Source organism: Tauraco erythrolophus, chromosome 13 (assembly GCF_009769465.1).
Source record: "Tauraco erythrolophus isolate bTauEry1 chromosome 13, bTauEry1.pri, whole genome shotgun sequence".
Lineage (NCBI taxonomy): Eukaryota > Metazoa > Chordata > Aves > Musophagiformes > Musophagidae > Tauraco > Tauraco erythrolophus.
The window spans coordinates 5,149,290-5,167,456 of NC_141477.1; the positions used below are offsets into that span (position 1 = coordinate 5,149,290).

Here is an 18,167-nt window from a genome sequence, read left to right on the forward strand (position 1 = left end):
CTTAATGGCTTAGCCTTGACTGCTATGATGCAAAAGTAGGGGCTGAAGGTCAGTGAGTAATTCACTGGAACAACATTTATTATTCCATAAATCTATACCTTACTCACGAAGAAAGAGGAAATGTATTTATCTGAGCCACAGCTGAAATGTATAAATTAACAGAATGAAATTAGAGCTAGAGTGCTATGTACATTTATGAAAGTATAAATTCTGCCTTATTTCATTATTAACACAAAGAAAATACTAGGTAAGAAATAGTGTTGCTTTTAAAAGACATATTCACAACTGTAATAACATCTGATCAATATTTCTGCCAAAAAAGATCCATGTTGTTGGATGAGCAGTCAGAAATGATGTCAAATGTTACCAAAATGTTTCTGCATTATTGTTTATAATTATATTCTTTTAACTAAAATGGCTTCGCCTATCAGAAATCAAGCATTCAAGATAGTAACATCAAAGCTGACAACCTGGAAAGAAAAGAACATATTTAAAAAAAAAAAAAATAAAATCAGAATTGAGACTTTCCTATTTCTCAACCTAAGCAACAGCACAACCACAGTGCAACTTTCATGTGTAGTTTTTATTTAATCACATGTCAAATTGAAGACTTACATGAATTAAACTTTAAAAAGCATGCTTTCAGCTATCATTTTGACATCTAGTTAGCATACAATAACTGCCTTTCAAAAGCTAAATAAAATGTTTGGCATGCTTTAAATGTTATTTTTGGTTTTATTTGCCTTTTTTATTTCAGTTCTTTGTTGTTATTTCAAGAAGCTCAGAAAATACAATTTAATTGTTAAATGTTGCTGGGAAATGTCATATGAGATATATTCTTTAGTACAACGAGGATTAAAGTCTGAAAAGAAATACTTATTGAGGTTAGTAGAAAGAAATTTGTGAAGTCCCAGGTTTGTAATGTGTTTGTTCGGCGATGATTTGGCGGATGAGTTTGTTCCATGACCTCTGTACTGCAAGAGGAGGGTGGGAGTATCAGCTTAGCTTCTAGTTGCTTCGGAGGAAAATGGCATCAGTGAAAATCTGCTTCTTAAAGCAGGTGGTGGTAAAAAAATTTCTGTTGCTTACCCACACGACAAGAGGTTTCACAAAATTATTCGTTTGCAGTAGCTAATAGCTGAAAGATACAACATCTTCGCTTATCAGTTGGGTGCAGTTTCGCACGCCCGCGAGAAACGCCTGTAGGGGCACGTAAGTATGGTTTTTAAAAGGCACCCCGAGTAAGTGAGTGTGATGGAGTTACAAGATAGTCTTGCAAGATTATTTCTCATCACTTGAGCCAGCTCTTTGTGCGAGTGAATCCAACTGCAAGATCTGACAATTGTAAGTAATTTCCATTCGAGCAGGTAAAGGGGCACCGTCTGTTCCACTGTTTTGCTGGGCAGGTAGCAATTCTTTCACTGAAAAACTACAAATCTGTCTAGGATAATCATCCATAGTGAGTTTGTGTTTGTCTGGACAGCCAACCGAGCTTTTACTTGCCTTTTTGATATTAACAGATTATGCTTCCTACATCTAAATAAATTAATAAAGTGGGAGGAGTTACTTAAATCAATAAGTGAAAGCCTTAAGCTATTTACATATCTCATACTACTGTGGAACAGTTAGATTGTTAAACACAGTGAGGAAAAGTAGAAGTATTTATCAAAGCTTTCTCTTCTTTAGAAGGAAGCCAGATGCTGTGTTTTCCATTAGTAATTAGTGAGAATGTAAGATATCAGTTATTAATGTTAATGAAGTTAAATCAGGAGGACTAGATACATTTATAACAAGAATGCCAAAAGGATTATATTGGATTTCTGAAGTTTTAAATATCTGAAAAGGTAGTGTTTTACCAATATTTAAAAGGATAAAGATGGTAAACTGTCAAAACAGCAGGTCTGTTGGATTTGACAAACATCTAGAGAAACAGAAGCTGAAAGAAATGCAGCCAATAAAGATAAGACAATAGCTGATATAGCTGAACTTGTTCAATAAAAAGAAGGGCTTGTTCAACAAGCTTGATCTGTATGAGATGGCAATTAAGGCTAATAGTATAGGCAACAATTGGGGTTGTTACTTTTTCACGCAAGAAGGGGAAGATACTGATTTTGATGTCCCCCAAGCTTGGACTTAACAAATCAGCTGTGTATTGTCCCTTTGGCACACGCTACCTCTCCCCTTCCCCCTGCTAGACGAGCCCTTTGTTTTGCTCTTAAAAAAGCCCAGTCTTGTTCAGGATCACTGCGGGCCATTTTTGAAGAAATTATAAAAAAGTGACTGCTAAATCATAAGAAGTGATTACAATAGTAATTTGTTATTAGTGAAATGTTTATAGATGTGTGTAATAATGGTGACCAAGAGTGTTCAGCATCTTTATAGATGCTCCAAAAGAAAACACAGATCATTGTTGGTAAAAATTCACAAGTTGTTCTGATTTGAGTGAAAAATGATAATGAGCAATATATATATATTTTGTCCATTACAAAGTAATCGAGATAACACAGCAAGATCTCGGATTTAATGCTCTGAGCTGCAATAAGCATGTGAAATAGAGACTTAAAAACCAATTGATAGAAACTGTTGGGGCCATAATAGCTATGCCGTACCCTAATAAGTGTAGGGAAAGGAAAAATTAAAATACTGGCTTTTCTTTCTTGAGTCTCAACACAGAGACATGTTTCCCATTGGATTTGTGGGTGGATCTTTTTAAGCTGTTTGTTTTCATGTGCTTCTGAGAATTTTACATTGGCAGTAGCTGAGTCCTGTGTGTCTCTATCAAAACGTATGGAACAAATAATGGTAATTTTAGAAGAAAATGTTATAGTTGAGTATAAAAAGATTAGAGCTGGAAATTATGGTTTGGTTAGGGATTTTCTTTAACAACTGAGAAGTACTGGTCATCTGGAGGTAGCTGTTGTGGAGTTATTTAAGGTATGCATTTCATACCTTCCTAGCATTTGGAAGACATAAGCAACTGAGAAAATGAGTATAAGTAGCGAAATTAGATTTTAAAGTTAAAAAAATATATTTTACTACTTCTTTATTTACTGGCTGCTGCTAACAGTGGAGAAAAATGTGAAATAGTCCCGTTCTTTTACTTTCTTCTATCTTACAGCATCTCGTAAATAAGATCTGTTTAAAATCAGAATTATCATCTAAATAATATAATTAATTCAACATAAATTAAACAGTAATATTTTTTCTTTATGATCTCTTTTTAAAAGGATATTAATTTGCTTCAATGAATGAAGATAATAAGGTTAATAGTTTAATGTTCCTCAGTTGCTATCTGCTGCTTTTTCTATTACCTTTTTTTTCAGTTTTTGATTATAAATTGGCTAACCCCTGGTGTATAATTCCAGAAATCATCCCTTCAATGTATCCAAAGCTATTTACTTAGACTCATCTTTTATTATTCCCAGTGCCACAGTCTAATTATTGTAGTGAAAGATTGAACACAGAATAGTTTGGGGCTTTGATCAGTCTTCATATAAATTTCAATAATGAGAGTAAAAGGTTTGTGGTTTTCTGAGATAATTTGATCCCTCCAGACACAGTGCTATTACCAAATGCAGTTCTTTTTAGGATGCCGTATGAGACCTCTGACAGAATTTGTCTGGGTTCATGACATCTCTGGAAGCAAAATTCTTTTTTCATATCAATAGAGAGTAATTTAATATTGTTAAATATGTCAGAGAAACTATATACTACTGTACAGTTTTCCTTAAATTTTCACGTCATTTTCCCCTATCTGTCTAATTGTCTGTACTACAAGTTCCTACATCAACGTTTTCAAAATTCACTAAGAATACATAATGGGTTTGCTTGCATTTTGCTCTTTTTGAAAAAAATATCCTAAGTGTCAGTCAAATAAATAAAACAAACCATAATCCTTGTTATTCTATTACTATCGGTGCTAACTCCCTTTGGAGATAAATAGAAAAGCAGCTGGAGTCTGAGGACATTTTGTAATCTTATAAATTGAAATTTAAATGCCTTAAGGAGGAAATTTCCAAAATAATTGTGATGGAAGATAAGTCTCAGCTTTTGGCAAAATTTTATTAGAATTACTTGTTCCAGATCACTGTCTGATGCCTGCATGAATTAAGAAAATGGCAGTGCTGCCATGTGGATAAATAGCTGGGGTTTTTTTCATCTTGGTAAATTCTTCTGGAAGTGCTCTATCATCAGCATTATCAGGTGTGACAGACTCAGGGACACTATCAAATTAAAAATCATGAGCCTTGAGCTGATGCCAGTTTATTTTAAATCGTACGGTTTTTGTCTTTCCTACTAATAACATCTTAATTGATGTAACTAAATTTTTACAGTTTTTTACTGAATGTGAGGGTTAATGAGATTTTTAGTTTTGTTTGGGTATGGCTTTTGTTTTTTCTCACTGGGCTAGGCATTTTAAAAAAAGACTTGATGACTTTCTGGTCTCCTTTCCTGACATCTGCTGAGGAACTTTTGTATTTTGACGATGAACCATAAACAGAAATACTCATTTGCCTAAAATTAGTGAGTCCCAGTTGCACATAATAGTAACCATTGCATTCCCAGCCATTTGCAAAAGCTAATACCAGTATCTAACGCTAAAACTTGGACTAATAAGGTTTTAAGAATACTTTATTCTTAAGATCTACTGGTAGCTTGGAGATGAGAAGATACAACATAACACGAGTACCAAATAGCACATGTGCAACGCAAGACAGCACGAAGGCAATGTAAACCTCATAAAATAGTTTCCAGAAACCGTTTATGTAATGAATGTTGATTTTTCATCTGTACTGGGAAGAGCAGACTCATTTAGGACCAAAGAAATAACATGTTACATTTCCACATGCCGTCGCTGCACGGCTGTGCAAGCTCAGTGCAGTTTTGTGTGCAGGGAGTAAATCAGAAACATTGCAGGAATATTTTCACGGAATGAACTCCACAAAACTTTAGTTATTTGGGCTTTCAGATAAGAGTCAACTGAGCCTGCTGGTAGGAACAGGGCTCTGAGAGGCAATTGACAGTGAAGTAGAATAAGATAAGTTGTATGAGTAATTTCTGTGGATCCATCTGTTTTTCTGGGATATGATGAGACACTCCCTGTATCTCTATCCGTGTGTGCTAGGAAAAGGATCAGACAGCCAGCGGGAGGAGCAGACCCCCGTCCCAGCCAGCCTTCCAGAGAGCCCTGGGGGCAGCTGCAGGCAGCTCGCTATAGAGTTAAATAAGATTCTTCTGATGACACCAGAAACCCATGGGGGGTGGTGTGTTAGCGGTGAATCTTTCACCATCTGAAATGTTTCCAGTGGGCTGTAAGACTTCTCCTGCAGTCACAGGAGGAATGTCTTCTCCCCTTTCCATCCTGTGTGATGGGAAGTTGTTCTGTGTTCAGGTTTTCAGAGCTCCTCAACTGATTTCTTGGCTTGAACTGTTCCAATTTTTCTTAAAAGTCTGCCTAACAAAGGAGAATTTAAAGTCTGCAAATTTGATAAACAGGACAGCAGGACTGAAAGGCACAGAGTATTTGATGATAAACAGATGAAATCATCTGGAAAAACAGAATGGCAGGAAGAATGAATGTGAAGTGCAGCACTAAGGCTCCAGCAACCAATGGCACCAACCAGAAAGGGGGCAACTAAGCAAAAGATCATTAGAAAAAGAGTTGGCATTATGGTGCTTGGCAAAGAAAACATGTTACGCTGCCATGAAAAAGGCAAAGCAGTAGTGGAGCCTGCAGGAGATGTGAAATGGTCCTTCTGCTCTACTCCACGCTTTAAAGATCTCAGCTGAAGCCGCGTAACGAGTTTTGAGCTGTGCACAGAGAAGCCTGTGTGAGCACGTGTGCTGGAGGGAGCAGTAAGAGATATCAGAAGGCACACGACAGATTGAAATAATAAGGTCTGTTTATTCCGAAGTAGACTAAAGTGCCAAATGCCAGAAAGATGAGTGGGAATAACCAGACCATGATGGATGGGACTGAAGAAGCGATTTATTTTGTAACAAGAAAGAGGCAGGTTAAACATTAGAAGAAAACCATTCCATTAGTAACGGTGAAGCGTTACAACAGATTTTCTGGGAAAGTCGTGAATTTCTTACCGGTAGCTTTTAAGAAGAGTTCTCGCTCACATCTGTCAGGAATTGCATAGGTAGAGTTGATCTTGCCATTTTCTTGGCTGTACCACACTGTACAGCAGCTGTCTGTGGGCATATGTAGTAATGTCACAGTGATAAAAAGAGATTTTGAAAAATCGAGGAACTTAACTTTTTAGCAAAAACTTAATATAACTGATGGTGTTCAACACCATCACCTATAGGAACCAAATATCTAGAGACCTCTGACAACATCTGCTGTATTATAAACAAGATATGTACTTTTTTGCATAATTGCATTAAAAAGCTGATCTCCAGCATTACTAAACCCAGCAATTTTGAAACTGCAAGTTTTTCATTGCCTTTCAAATGGAATTTTGAGTAACATCAAGCTAAAGAACACTTTAAATTGTTATTTTGGGGTTTATTTGAATCTTCATGTTTCGTGTTTCCAAGACACATGGAAATAAGACATATGGAAATAATCAGGAGAGCTGCTTATGCCTTTGTTCGTATTTTCTTTTAATACTGGGAAGGATTTACATTTCAGTTATTCAGCTTCTAAATCAGGCAGAGTCACTTAGGTAATGAAAATGTTGTCCTATGCCTGATGCAGCAGGTGCTTCACTCCCCGGGCCCTTTCTTCACTAGCTGTGCTGTGGTACTTTCCTTCTTCAGCTGTTTCCCACCTTCCAGCCCTTTCCAGTTAAGATACAGGTCTGTAGTGTAACAGAAATCAAAGGCATTGTAATGAAATGTCTGAAGGAAACTAGTGGAATCTACTTTTAATTCATTAGTTTAATGGATGTGCAAAATCTATTAAAATTGTTTTCAACACATGTGGCTTGTTATTGTTTGTTCTTTCTCTGCCTTAGAAGAATCCAACAACATTAGAAGTGTGTCACATTTTCTCGGCCCAGAAGTGTGGAACAGCTTTTAATGGGAAAGAAAATGTTTTTTGAAAACTAGAAAACTGAGCAGTGAAATAAATTGAGCCTCAAAAAGGGATTGAAATCTCCAAGTCAATATACAAAAGGCATCCAAAGACTTGTGAAGTCTGACAGAATCTCTTTAGTTTGAGGTGTCTTTCATTTTGCATCAGGGCTTACATTTTTAAAAAATAGAAGAAAGCAGTGCTGTCAGGTGAAGCGGGTTTGAAAGCAGGCTGCCTGTTCATGAAAGCCTGAAATTGTGCACAACTCTAGATAATGCGTCTTCAGCAGATAACTGAAATAATACATTTCCTAAATTGGTTGCATTAAGCAATTACTGATAATGTAGTGGAAACCATATAATTTTCTTCCTTCCTTGTAGCCTCAGCGCCGTGTCACGTTTCACCTACCAGATGGCTCCCAGGAAAGCTGCAGTGACAGTGGGCTCGGAGACCATGAACCCACGAGCGGTGCAAGCACGTCGCACCCTCTGCCCCTCGGCTTCCCCCAGGAGGAGTACTATGAGCAAGCTTCACCCAACAGCCGGACAGAAGGAGATGGCAACTCAGACCCGGAGTCCAGTAAGTGATGAAAACCCTGGTCATCTTGGTTGTTAAATTATTTGAGTATCAAAAGTGGGCCATTTCTTCAGGCAATTATTAAAACTGAACATTGATTTTCAAGTGGCCAAAGAAGCCCTGTATTTCTAAAAATGTGAAGTCTGACCACTGGAAATGAAACACTCGTGAGCTGTAGAGAGTTTATGGGTCACCTGATATCTTTATAGATCTGCTGTGCTATACACAGAGGAGCTTTCCGATGAGGCTAACGCTGTTGCCTTTATAGTCATAAATACTGTGCTGAAGGAGTTTATGATTTTAATGTGTTTCCCTATCCAAACACTAGTGCACATTGGAGTTTGTTCTAACAGGAGGAACTTCTAGATGATGAGCAGGCCTGTGAAGACACTGCAGTCTCCAGAAATAAGGGTTAGAATCATAGAGTCATTTAGGTAGGAAAGTACTTTTAAGATCATCAAGTCCAACCGTTAACGTAGCACTGCCAAGTCCACCGCTAAACCATGTCCTTAAGCACAGCTCTCCCATTTACATGTCTTTTAAATACCTCCAGGGATGGTGACCCGCCGCTTCCCTAGGCTGCCTCTTCCAATGCTTGACAACCCTTTCAGTGAAGAAATTTCTCCTAATATCCAATCTAAACCTCCTCTGGCCCAACTTGAGACCTTTTCCTCTTGTCCTATTGCTTGTTACTTGGGAGAAGAGACCGACACCCACCTCACTACAACCTCCTTTCAGGTAGTTGTAGAGAGCGATGAGGTCTCCCCTCAGCCTCCTTTTCTCCAGGCCAAGCAACCCCTGTTCCCTCAGCCGCTCCTCCTAAGACTTGTGCTCCAGACCCTTCACCACCTTCGTTGCCCTTCTTTGGACGTGCTCCAGCACCTCAATGTCTGTCTTGTTGTGAGGGCCCCAAAACTGAACACATTATTCAAGGTGCGGCCTCACCAGTGCCAAGTACAGGGGGATGATCACTTCCCTAGTCCTGTTGGCCACACTATTTCTGATACAAGCCAGGATGCTATTGTCCTTCTTGGCCACCTGGGCACACTGCTGGCTCATATTCAGCTGGATGTCGACCAACAGCTCCAGGTCCTTTTCCACTGGGCAGCTTTCCAGCCGCTCTTCCCCAAGCCTGTAGCGTTGCATGGGGTTGTTGTGACCCAAGTGCAGGACCCAATGCAGGTTGTTGAACCTCATACAATTGGTTTGATTTGTTTCTTTGTTTGTCTTTTGAGAGCAACTATGGTATGTAGTTCATACCATAATAATCTCAAAAGAGTTTGTCATCTTCTGCTGTTATCACTGGCTTCTTATGATATAGAAAACAGGCAAAATCAAAGTGAGTTCAGGACCATGCTAGAGCTATGGATACTGGCATTGCTTTCTCTGCCGTGATGTGATAGCCAGTTAGAGACTCCACCGTACTTTAGTCAACTGTTAATTATCCAGGGGCTCTTCATCTGGATTAAATTGAACCATGCCATTGATAAAGAGACACCTGAATGTGTGTAAGCCTCTAAGGCCTTGTTAGCAGCCTAATAAGTGATTTGAAAATACATCTGTTCAGGGCAAAACTTGGCCCGAAAGGTGTATTTCAGCTGCTTTAGTGTATCATGAAGAATGAATTAGTAAGTCCTGTGCACTTGAAATAGCTCTGCGAGAAGGCAGTTACATCTCTGCACTGGCAAATACAGCATCCAACAGAGAGCATTACCTCCGACTCCGAGCTGGTGCTGACAAATTCAGTCTGGCTCTTGGAAACCACACTGCTGCCTTTGCCTTGTGTCGCCCGAGACTGGAGTCTGATGGGCTTGTCTGGACAGATGAGGTCCATTCTGACATCTTCTTTGAGGTCATAAGCTATTAACGGAGAATCCTCAGTTTCAGACTTTTAAAACTTTGGAAAGTTATATGGTTCCTGAAATAGCGCAGAATATTATTTTTTTTCTGAGCTGATAGACAGCTGACAAGAACCAGCAGAGGTTTTGAATGTTATGTTGAAAATGTTGTTCATCATTTGCTTTTGGTTTTGGTTATAAATTTGAGGCTGTAATATACCCTTTAGAATATTCTAGGCAGTCAAGCTGAATTCTTCACAGAATGAGGCTCTAAAGGGCTACCAATATACCCCCCGAGAAAGAAAATTGCAAGTTATGTGTTGTATTTGCTAATTTTCTTATGCATACTCATGATCTGAACTTGCTTTCGAGCTCCCTCCTCCTTTCATTTGTAACTCTGATATTGATACTTTACTGAGGTGAGCAAGGGTGTACATGAAATCAGTGTTCGGTTCCTGTCGTGCAGAGAGCGTGTGGCAGGACCTGGTGCATGAATAAAACAGACACGTGGATCCTGTCTTGCCGTTTACGAGGAGGCCCAGGTTCTGAACTTAGCGGTGCTTTTCAAACACAGTTTTTGCAATTTCAGAAGAAATATGGATCATGACTCTTCTCGAATGCGGCCTTAAAACTAATACAGCTTTTGACATTTAACTATCATTGACACATATCACTGTGTGGAGATTAAGCAGGAATCCGATGTCTTTTCAAGTGTGAAGTTGAAGAAAGTTTAATTGCCTATCTAATTACCTGACAGTTCAGTTTTAAACTTGAAATCACAGTTTAATTAGCATCTATGTTATGTGAAGGTGTTTTACCTTTCTAACTGGTGTGTTATTGAAACAGTTTAATTGACACAGTATAGCATGATGTTTGCAGTGTGGAAAGTGTAGCTTGCAGTCCTCCGTAGTGTTTTATGCTTATATTAATGGCAGCATCTAGTGGCAGGAAAAAAGCAGATATAAACAGGTGTCTGTTGTGTGCTGCCATACATCTGAGTAAAGAAGAAAGGAAAGACTCACAGCATATTTTATTCAGTACGCTGCTGCAAAGTGCAGCATGGGCCACAAAGATGATTAAGGGAGTGGAGCATGTCCCTTATGAGGAAAGGCTGAAGGAGCTGGTTCTCTTTGTTTGGAGAAGAGGAGACTGAGGGGGGACCTCATAAACATTTATAAATATGTGAAGGGTGACTGTCATGAGGATGGAGCCAGGCTCTTCTTAGTGACATCAAATGATAGGACAAGGGGAAATGGATATAAGCTGAAACATAGGAGGTTCTGCTTAAACATGAGGAAGAACTTCTTCTCAGTAAGGGTAACAGAACACTGGAACAGGCTGCCCAGAGAGGTTGTGGAGTCTCCTTCTCTGGAGATGTTCAAAACCCACCTGGACGCGTTCTGGTGTGATCTGATCTAGGTGGTCCTGCTCCAGCAGGGGGATTGGACTAGATGATCCTTTGAGGTCCCTTCCAATCCCTGACATTCTGTGATTCTGTGAAAGTGACTTATTGTAGGCAAGAGCAACCAAAATATCTTGTGGGCTGATCTATGAAATTGTTCAGCCTGAGGTTCGTTTCATTCACTTGTGTAACACCTTTAGTCGAGAGTGCAACAGTGAAAACTGTTCTGGATTGATAGTTTCCTCTACAAACATGCTGCTAGATTTTTGATTGGGTTTTTTTTCCATCTACTTTGGAGTGGAGTGATATGTTTGAAATATTATTTTGTCGACTAAAATGTTGTTAACGTGAAAAGAGAAAGAAATACACTTTCAGATAATCTCAGTAGATACCAGAGTTCATACAACAGAATAAGCATGGCCTTTGTTCTGTCTCAAGATCTTTAATATCTGATCTATCTTAATCTGAAACATTGTCTGAAACATTAAGCCTGATTAATCATCTGATGGTGATTTAGTTCAACTTTGCCTACGAAGGAGATATAGAGTTGGGATGAAACAACTTCAATAATGTCTAGAGCCTGCTGAGACATTAAGTGGTTTATGAAAGCTGATGACAGATGCCACATCACACAGGGTTATATTCAAAAGTGTTTTCTCCCTCTTGTTTTTCCTGAACACAATTCTTTAGTTTTATTTGTTTCTCTAATATTGGAAATTACTATATTTTGAAACTTTCCATTTATTAGCAATAGAAAAGTATTTATCACCAAACACTGAAAAGATGGGCATAACTTAAAATACCAGAAGCTGAGAAATACTGGTGAGAGGAAGCCTTACAAATTCACATCCAGAACAGGACTGAAGTAAGGGGGACAGAATAACTGTAAGAATACAATAGTTAGAAAACTATGAGCAATTTATGTGTACGTCTTTAAAATTAATTGGCTGTACTAATTAAAATTAGCAATAGGCTATTTAAAATTATTTTATCTTCTCTTTAGTAACCTCTTCAAAGAAGCATAATGTGCAGTGTGGTAGGTGCATCATAAGGAAGAGATGCCAATAAACTCTCACACTAAGGAAATAGTAACACAAAAATGCATGTAGGTTTCTAGAGAACGTTATCTTTAAGTAACGACACTAATGTACGTGGTATTCATATATTTTCTGCTCATAAATTGCTCAAACTAATAAGGATGCAAGAGTAACTCCCTATGCTAAGGATTTAACCATATTACCTTTTTTTCTTTTCTTTTTGCCCACTGTATTACCTCTAAATACAGAATACACTACAAACATAGACAAAAAGTAAAAAATTCTCTTTTTGCAAACTTCCCCAGCAAACTGTCTCTCGGTGGTCCCTGCTCAGTGGCCGTAAGCAGTGATGTTGAACAAAAGGATTGAAAGACACATGTGAAGCCTAGTTATGCTATGTTTTTAATACATTTGTAACATATTAATGACAAATTTTCATGCTTCACCTGTTTTATCAAAACAATCTGACTTTTTTCATTTTCCTCTAGAGAATAAAGTTATTTTTCTTACTTTTATTTGGAGAAGGTAGAATACATTCAGTTCAGCTAAGGTATTGGGCAGAGTGAGAGCAATATGATAGCAGCTTTGGTGGGAAATAAAAGCCAGAAAACCTGAAAGTAATCTGCATTTAAATAATTGTGATTATTTTGTAGAAACAAAAGGAAGTATAAACAAAGCTATTTGAAAATTAAAGAACTAGTTAATGAGGCAAATCACACTTGAGATTTCAGGGGTTTAAATAGGAGAAAACTGTCATCTTAAGGAGAGGGTGTCTCTGTAATGATATTTAACATGAAGTAGTGACTAAGAAGCTAAGAAAGTTGTCTCGAAAATCAGAAGATGTAGCGCTAAGGAAAGGATGGCCAAAAGGTGAGCCGTTATGTGCTGTACCTGCATGGTGACTTCAAACTGGTGTTGCCAGAGGTGTCTATGGCTGCTTCTTTGTGTCTCCCAATTGCACCTTCTCTGTGGCAGCACAAGCTTTTGTAGAGCTGCTCGCGTGAACAGGGTGGAATTCATCTGGGTTCAACCTGATCGAGGAGGGCAAAAACGTTATTTTTCAACAGCTCAATTTCCCAATTCCACCCGCTATATGAGGCACCACTTGTGGACAGCAAACGAGTGAATGAGTAGCTGGGGCAAAGCTTATGCTGGCTTTAAGTGATCATCAGACTTCAAGAGAATTAGTCTTAAGAGGAATTAAGACTGTAATCTATGGTATTTAGCCACATAAGAAGGAGGTTTGCAGCAAGGATGACATCTGTTCATGATTAAAGATAGCACATATTTCTTCCCCAGAATTAAAAGAACGCTTTCACCTTACCTTAATTTTTGGTAAGGATGATGTTGATGAGAGAAAAGACAGGCTGATGAAGAGTAATGATAATGGAACTAAAAGTCAGAACAGGTTCAATGCATTCATGTGGAGGAGAGGAGATAATCTTCCTCCCAGGATATTAAAACTGATAGTGTTTTCCTTATTTTTCTGCAACTCTAAGAGACAAACTGTCAAGAAAAAAAAAAGTGCTCAGTCAGGCTTTATTACTGGAAAACATTTACAAGAAGGAAACTAAGATATACATAAACAGAAAAAAATAAATGGTATCATAATTTTCCCAATAATAGAACTAGATTAGCTCCATTATCTCACGCCAATGACATGTATTTTTAATATTGGGGAATACATGTATAGTTAGTCTATATAGATTTAAGAACTAATAGCTATTATTATGACATTAAGGTGGAGCATTAGTAATTAAGAAGGAAAAGGCACAGATTAATAGAAGAATGGAAAAATCTCCGTCATTATCTTCATTAATGAGTTTGGCATTAAAAAGCAGGAACGTGTCAATGAAATATTCTACTATCTCAAAGCCAAGCATCACTAAAAATACAAAGGAGGAGGGGTGTATGACACAAGAATTGAATTTTGCAAAGGATTTGGAGTAATAGCAGTGGGATGAAATCTAATAGTCAGGAGTCTTTCTCATAGGAATGGGTGTATGTAACCAGTATATAAATCACTAGCTGAAAATGACATAAAGAAGAAAACAACTGAGTATTACAAAGATAAACTATAAATCACCAGTACCTAATGTGATTTTGAAAAAATCCTGGGTTACCCCTAGTAAAGGGAAAAAAAAAGGAAAGAAGAAAAACCAAACCCCAGGCATTGATGATACCACAATGGGAATATTATGAATAGTGTTGGCTTCCCACATTAAAGAAAGGTGAAATCACTTGAGAAACAGGTGTAAAGAAGTATTATTAATAACAAGGGAATGGAATGCCTACATACACAAAAAGGAATTAATATTGGCTTGTTTAAACTGCAAAGTCGAGGCTGGCTGGGGGTTAGGACTGCTCTCAAGTAATAGCAGAGAATGGGGGTGGGTAGATCTTGGTGACCAAAATGAAGTGCCGGGTGGCTTCACAGGGAAATGAACAGGTGCTGTCCGTAAACCAGCCGAGGCCAGAAATTTGGGAATTTCAAGCAAGATCAGTGAGGAAGTACAGAAGCAAGGAACGAGAATGCTGACTGGTTTTAAAGAGAAGCTTGATAAATTTATGAAAGCGCGAATCCACCGCCCTCTGTGACACCAGCAAATCCCTTCTGTGATCCAAGAGTCCCTTTTCTATGTTTTTAATATAAAAGCCGCCAACGAACGTGTTCGCTGAGCCTCAGTTCTGTGGCAGTCCTTGGCTTTGAATTCCAGCACCGGGCTGGCCCTGGGGCCGGTGCACGTGCTGCATCCCGCGGCCGGGGAGCTGGCGGGAGCCGTGCCGGCAGCCCGGCCGTGCACAGCCCCTGCGGGACGCTGACCTTAACCATGGCCTGTGGGGTCCTGCACATCTCGCTGATGTCGCAAAGACGAAAGGGTCAGTGCTGCGCACCGACGGCAGACGGCTGAAGACGGGAAGCTCCTTCTCCCTGGGGAAAACGGCTGTGGTTTTTGCCATGCTGACTTGTCTGATAATCAGAAACTCTGCAGTTGCTGAAATATACTCTTTAAACATCATCAGTAAAACTGCTCTGGCAGCTGGACTTCAGGCCTCATGCTGGGGCACAAGAAAAAAAATCAAACTACAAAGTTTTAAGTATCTTGTTCCCCGTCCGAAAACTGGGGCTAGGAGTGTTTGTTAGCGGAGAAGATTTTATTTTGTTTTAATGATGTTTTCGTTTTTTGTTCTCTTCTTCTGTCCTTTTAGTTCCACAATAAGGTTGAAATGTAACAGTAGTATTTTAATTCTGTTGTTGCTGGGTATAAACACACTATAGCACTTAGGTCTAATTTGAGAAAAAAAGGAAGACACCATCATTAGTTAAAGATAATAAATCTTGGGCTAAAATACATCTCAGTCTACCACATCTGCCCGTTGGGTCCTTTTACTTCTACTGTATTGGGTTTTTCTATCCCCATGGCTGAACACTAATAATTAATTCAGAAAGTGCTGAGGTAATTAATCTTTCTGAGGCAATACAGTTTGATTGATCTTCTACCTTTAATCAAATTAGCTTGTACGTAGGTGGGAGAATGTAATGGCTGCCTGCGGTACTGTACCACTTTTCGAAATGCCAACCTTTCCGATGACCTCCTGAGAGCGCACCCATGAATCACGCATATATAAACCACCGCGGCGATCATTAAGTGGCTGTTTGATTTAAAAGATGGGGAACTGGCAGAGATCAAAATCAGGATGTGCTCAACATTCCCATTTTAAAGTATGTCTCCATCAGAAGTGCAACTTTATATGTTCATGGCGTATGTTTGAGGGCATTGAATGTCATCGGTGGGCTGACAACTGTGTGGATTTTCCAGATGTTTTAGGTGTCTGTTTCTAAAATAAAATAACTGTCTAGTCGCAAGCACATACAGTGAAGCGAGCTAACAGAAACTCCTATAAAACAAAACATTATGATATCCTTGATTTGTTGATGACTGGAGATTGGAGAGAGGGGTAGAGGTCAGATTGGAGAGGTGAATTTACAATGACAGTCATGAGTGGTTTTTGCAAGCGCATTTTTACTTGTACCTAAGAGAATACGGATTGCACGTTCATTGGTAATTTGGTAATTTGATCCCTGAGTGTCTGGCTTAAGAGTTATCAAGGCAACTGACACAGAGGGGGAAAAAATGGACAAAGCAAATTAAATGAAAAAATGCAAAATCTGTTTGCTCAGACCCTGTCAGGCAAACACAGTACTATAAACACAGGCTCTGATTTTTAAAATCTTATACTTTCTGTGAATAAGAAGATCTCTTTATAAATTCTTCTAAAAGTAAATTTTAGATATGTCATTGTTGATATCGGAATATAATCCCTTGATGTACATTTTCTAACGTTGGAAGAAAAGTAAGATGAAAGCAAGTTTTCTGAGATGCGCCGTGTTCTTTCATGCAAAATCAATGGGGATTGATGAAGAAAATCAATGGGGAATATCTGTTGGATTTTCTAGGCTACATACTGCGATGAAGTAATTCAGGCAATAATAATGTGTTTGTGAATACCATCTAATGTTATTCTTGACTGAGGTTTATAATAGAAGTTACTCTCTATAAAAAGATTAGAAAGAATAGCTCCACCTTGCAGTTTAGAAATCAGTCATTTCTTGTGAAATAATAAGGAAGGCTTTAAAGTGTTTGTTTTGGGTTTTTTTTTAATAATAAATGAGATCTGACATCTATAAACAGTGATTTAGTGGCAGATGTTCTGTGATATATATTTATGTTATCACTTAAGCTGACATGGTAATGGATAATCCTATTTTTTTTCTGCCTGAGGTTTATGAAAGTTTTAAAATATATCGCTATAGCAAGCAGCCTGGTGGGGCAGAGGTGGTGAGAGAACAGATTTCTTCCCTCTACTTTTTCAAACTCCTTTTAGATCTGACTAGCTGTCATATTTGCAGTAAATAGAGGCCCTGAAGTTTGGCTGGGTGAATGGAATCTAATTTGGAGCACCTTGTATACGGGAGTGCATTAGGGCTTTGATGGTTACGATAGCTTGAAAAGTCACAAAGGGCAGAGATTAAAACGGGAAGTTTATCTGAAGCGTGTGAAAGCTGAAGTCATTGATAGAGTCTCTTCTGGTGACAGCTTTGAAGACGAGTTTATCCTACGTATCTTAAATCTAGTTATGGATGAGATAGAAGTTTATCACGAGGAAACAGACCTCTGCAAGCAAAGCAATCCCTTATCTTGTCCACCAGGTTTGCAAATGGCAAGTGTGAAGACTGGGCACGAGTGCCGGGCAGCAGTGGGAGTCCAGGGTGGCAAAGTCACCCCTCTCCAGCAGGGCTTCCATCGGAGGGAAGCGGTCGCAGTCTCTTGACAATAAGCCTTTCTTTGCTTCTAATTTTTATTAGGCCACCCACGCAGTAAGATAAAGTTCATATGACTTTTCTATTACTTCTGAGCCACAATGCAATTCGTTTCAAGTTCTTCTTCTGTCCATCTTATTTTTGTCTGAAACTTTCACTGCTTTCTTATTTTTGAGAATAGGCAAACACTGATGATGCAATTTGGATTCTTTTCTGTGTTTTCAGGTCAAGCCTAATCAGTAGCACTGGGGAGCGTCTTTTAGCAATATGAAATATTAAGATGTTTGTTATCACCTAGTTCCTGATTCAAAAGCAGAAATATAGGGGAAAAAAATTTATATATTTTATATCATTTAAACCTTGTGAAAAATTGCATTATTATCATTTCATTTGAAGCATTATAATTTATTACTTGATTTCACTGTGATTAATGAAAAACATATCAGGAAATGTATTTAATGACTGTCTGCAGCTAGCAATCTGTCTTAGAAATTAGATGGAAGAATTGCATTTATTGAACAAAGGTGATTCCCAACTGACAGTGCACTTAAAGTCACAACATAGTTAATGAGTCAAATCTGATCAACTCAATAAATCTAGTGATTGTTGTCCTTGTTTGTGTAGAGATGTGGGCATCCTTTAATCTGACGTTTTCATTTTAACTGGGCTTTTGGTAGGGAAACAGGGTCCAATCTTGAAGTACGCATTAGGAACAACTAGAATTTTTGTTCCAAAAAGCTTGTGTATATCCACATATTCTTGAACAAGAGAGATATTTTTGCCTTTGCTCTTCAAATATCTTTTAGACTTCTGGAAAAGCAGCATGTTTTTAATAGACTGCTGGGTTTGTATTTTTTGAGATTGTATAATCTGTGGTGTTTGTTTTCTGGCTACTTCTCAAACCTTGACTTTGCTGTGATAAGGTCGAAGGAAGGCTCGGAAACCCTTGCATGGGCTCAGTGTCAGG

At 38.5% G+C, this 18,167-nt stretch overlaps 1 protein-coding gene across 1 annotated transcript in view; it reads left to right on the top strand.

The window, feature by feature from the left end:
* Positions 1-7,611, top strand: part of PCDH11X (protocadherin 11 X-linked) — a 316,876-nt gene extending 309,265 nt beyond the window's left edge. The window contains exon 6 of the mRNA XM_086619900.1: positions 7,405-7,611. Coding sequence (XP_086476026.1) covers positions 7,405-7,611 — 207 coding nt within the window. The remainder of the gene's footprint in view (positions 1-7,404) is intronic.
* Positions 7,612-18,167: the final 10,556 nt, after the last annotated feature.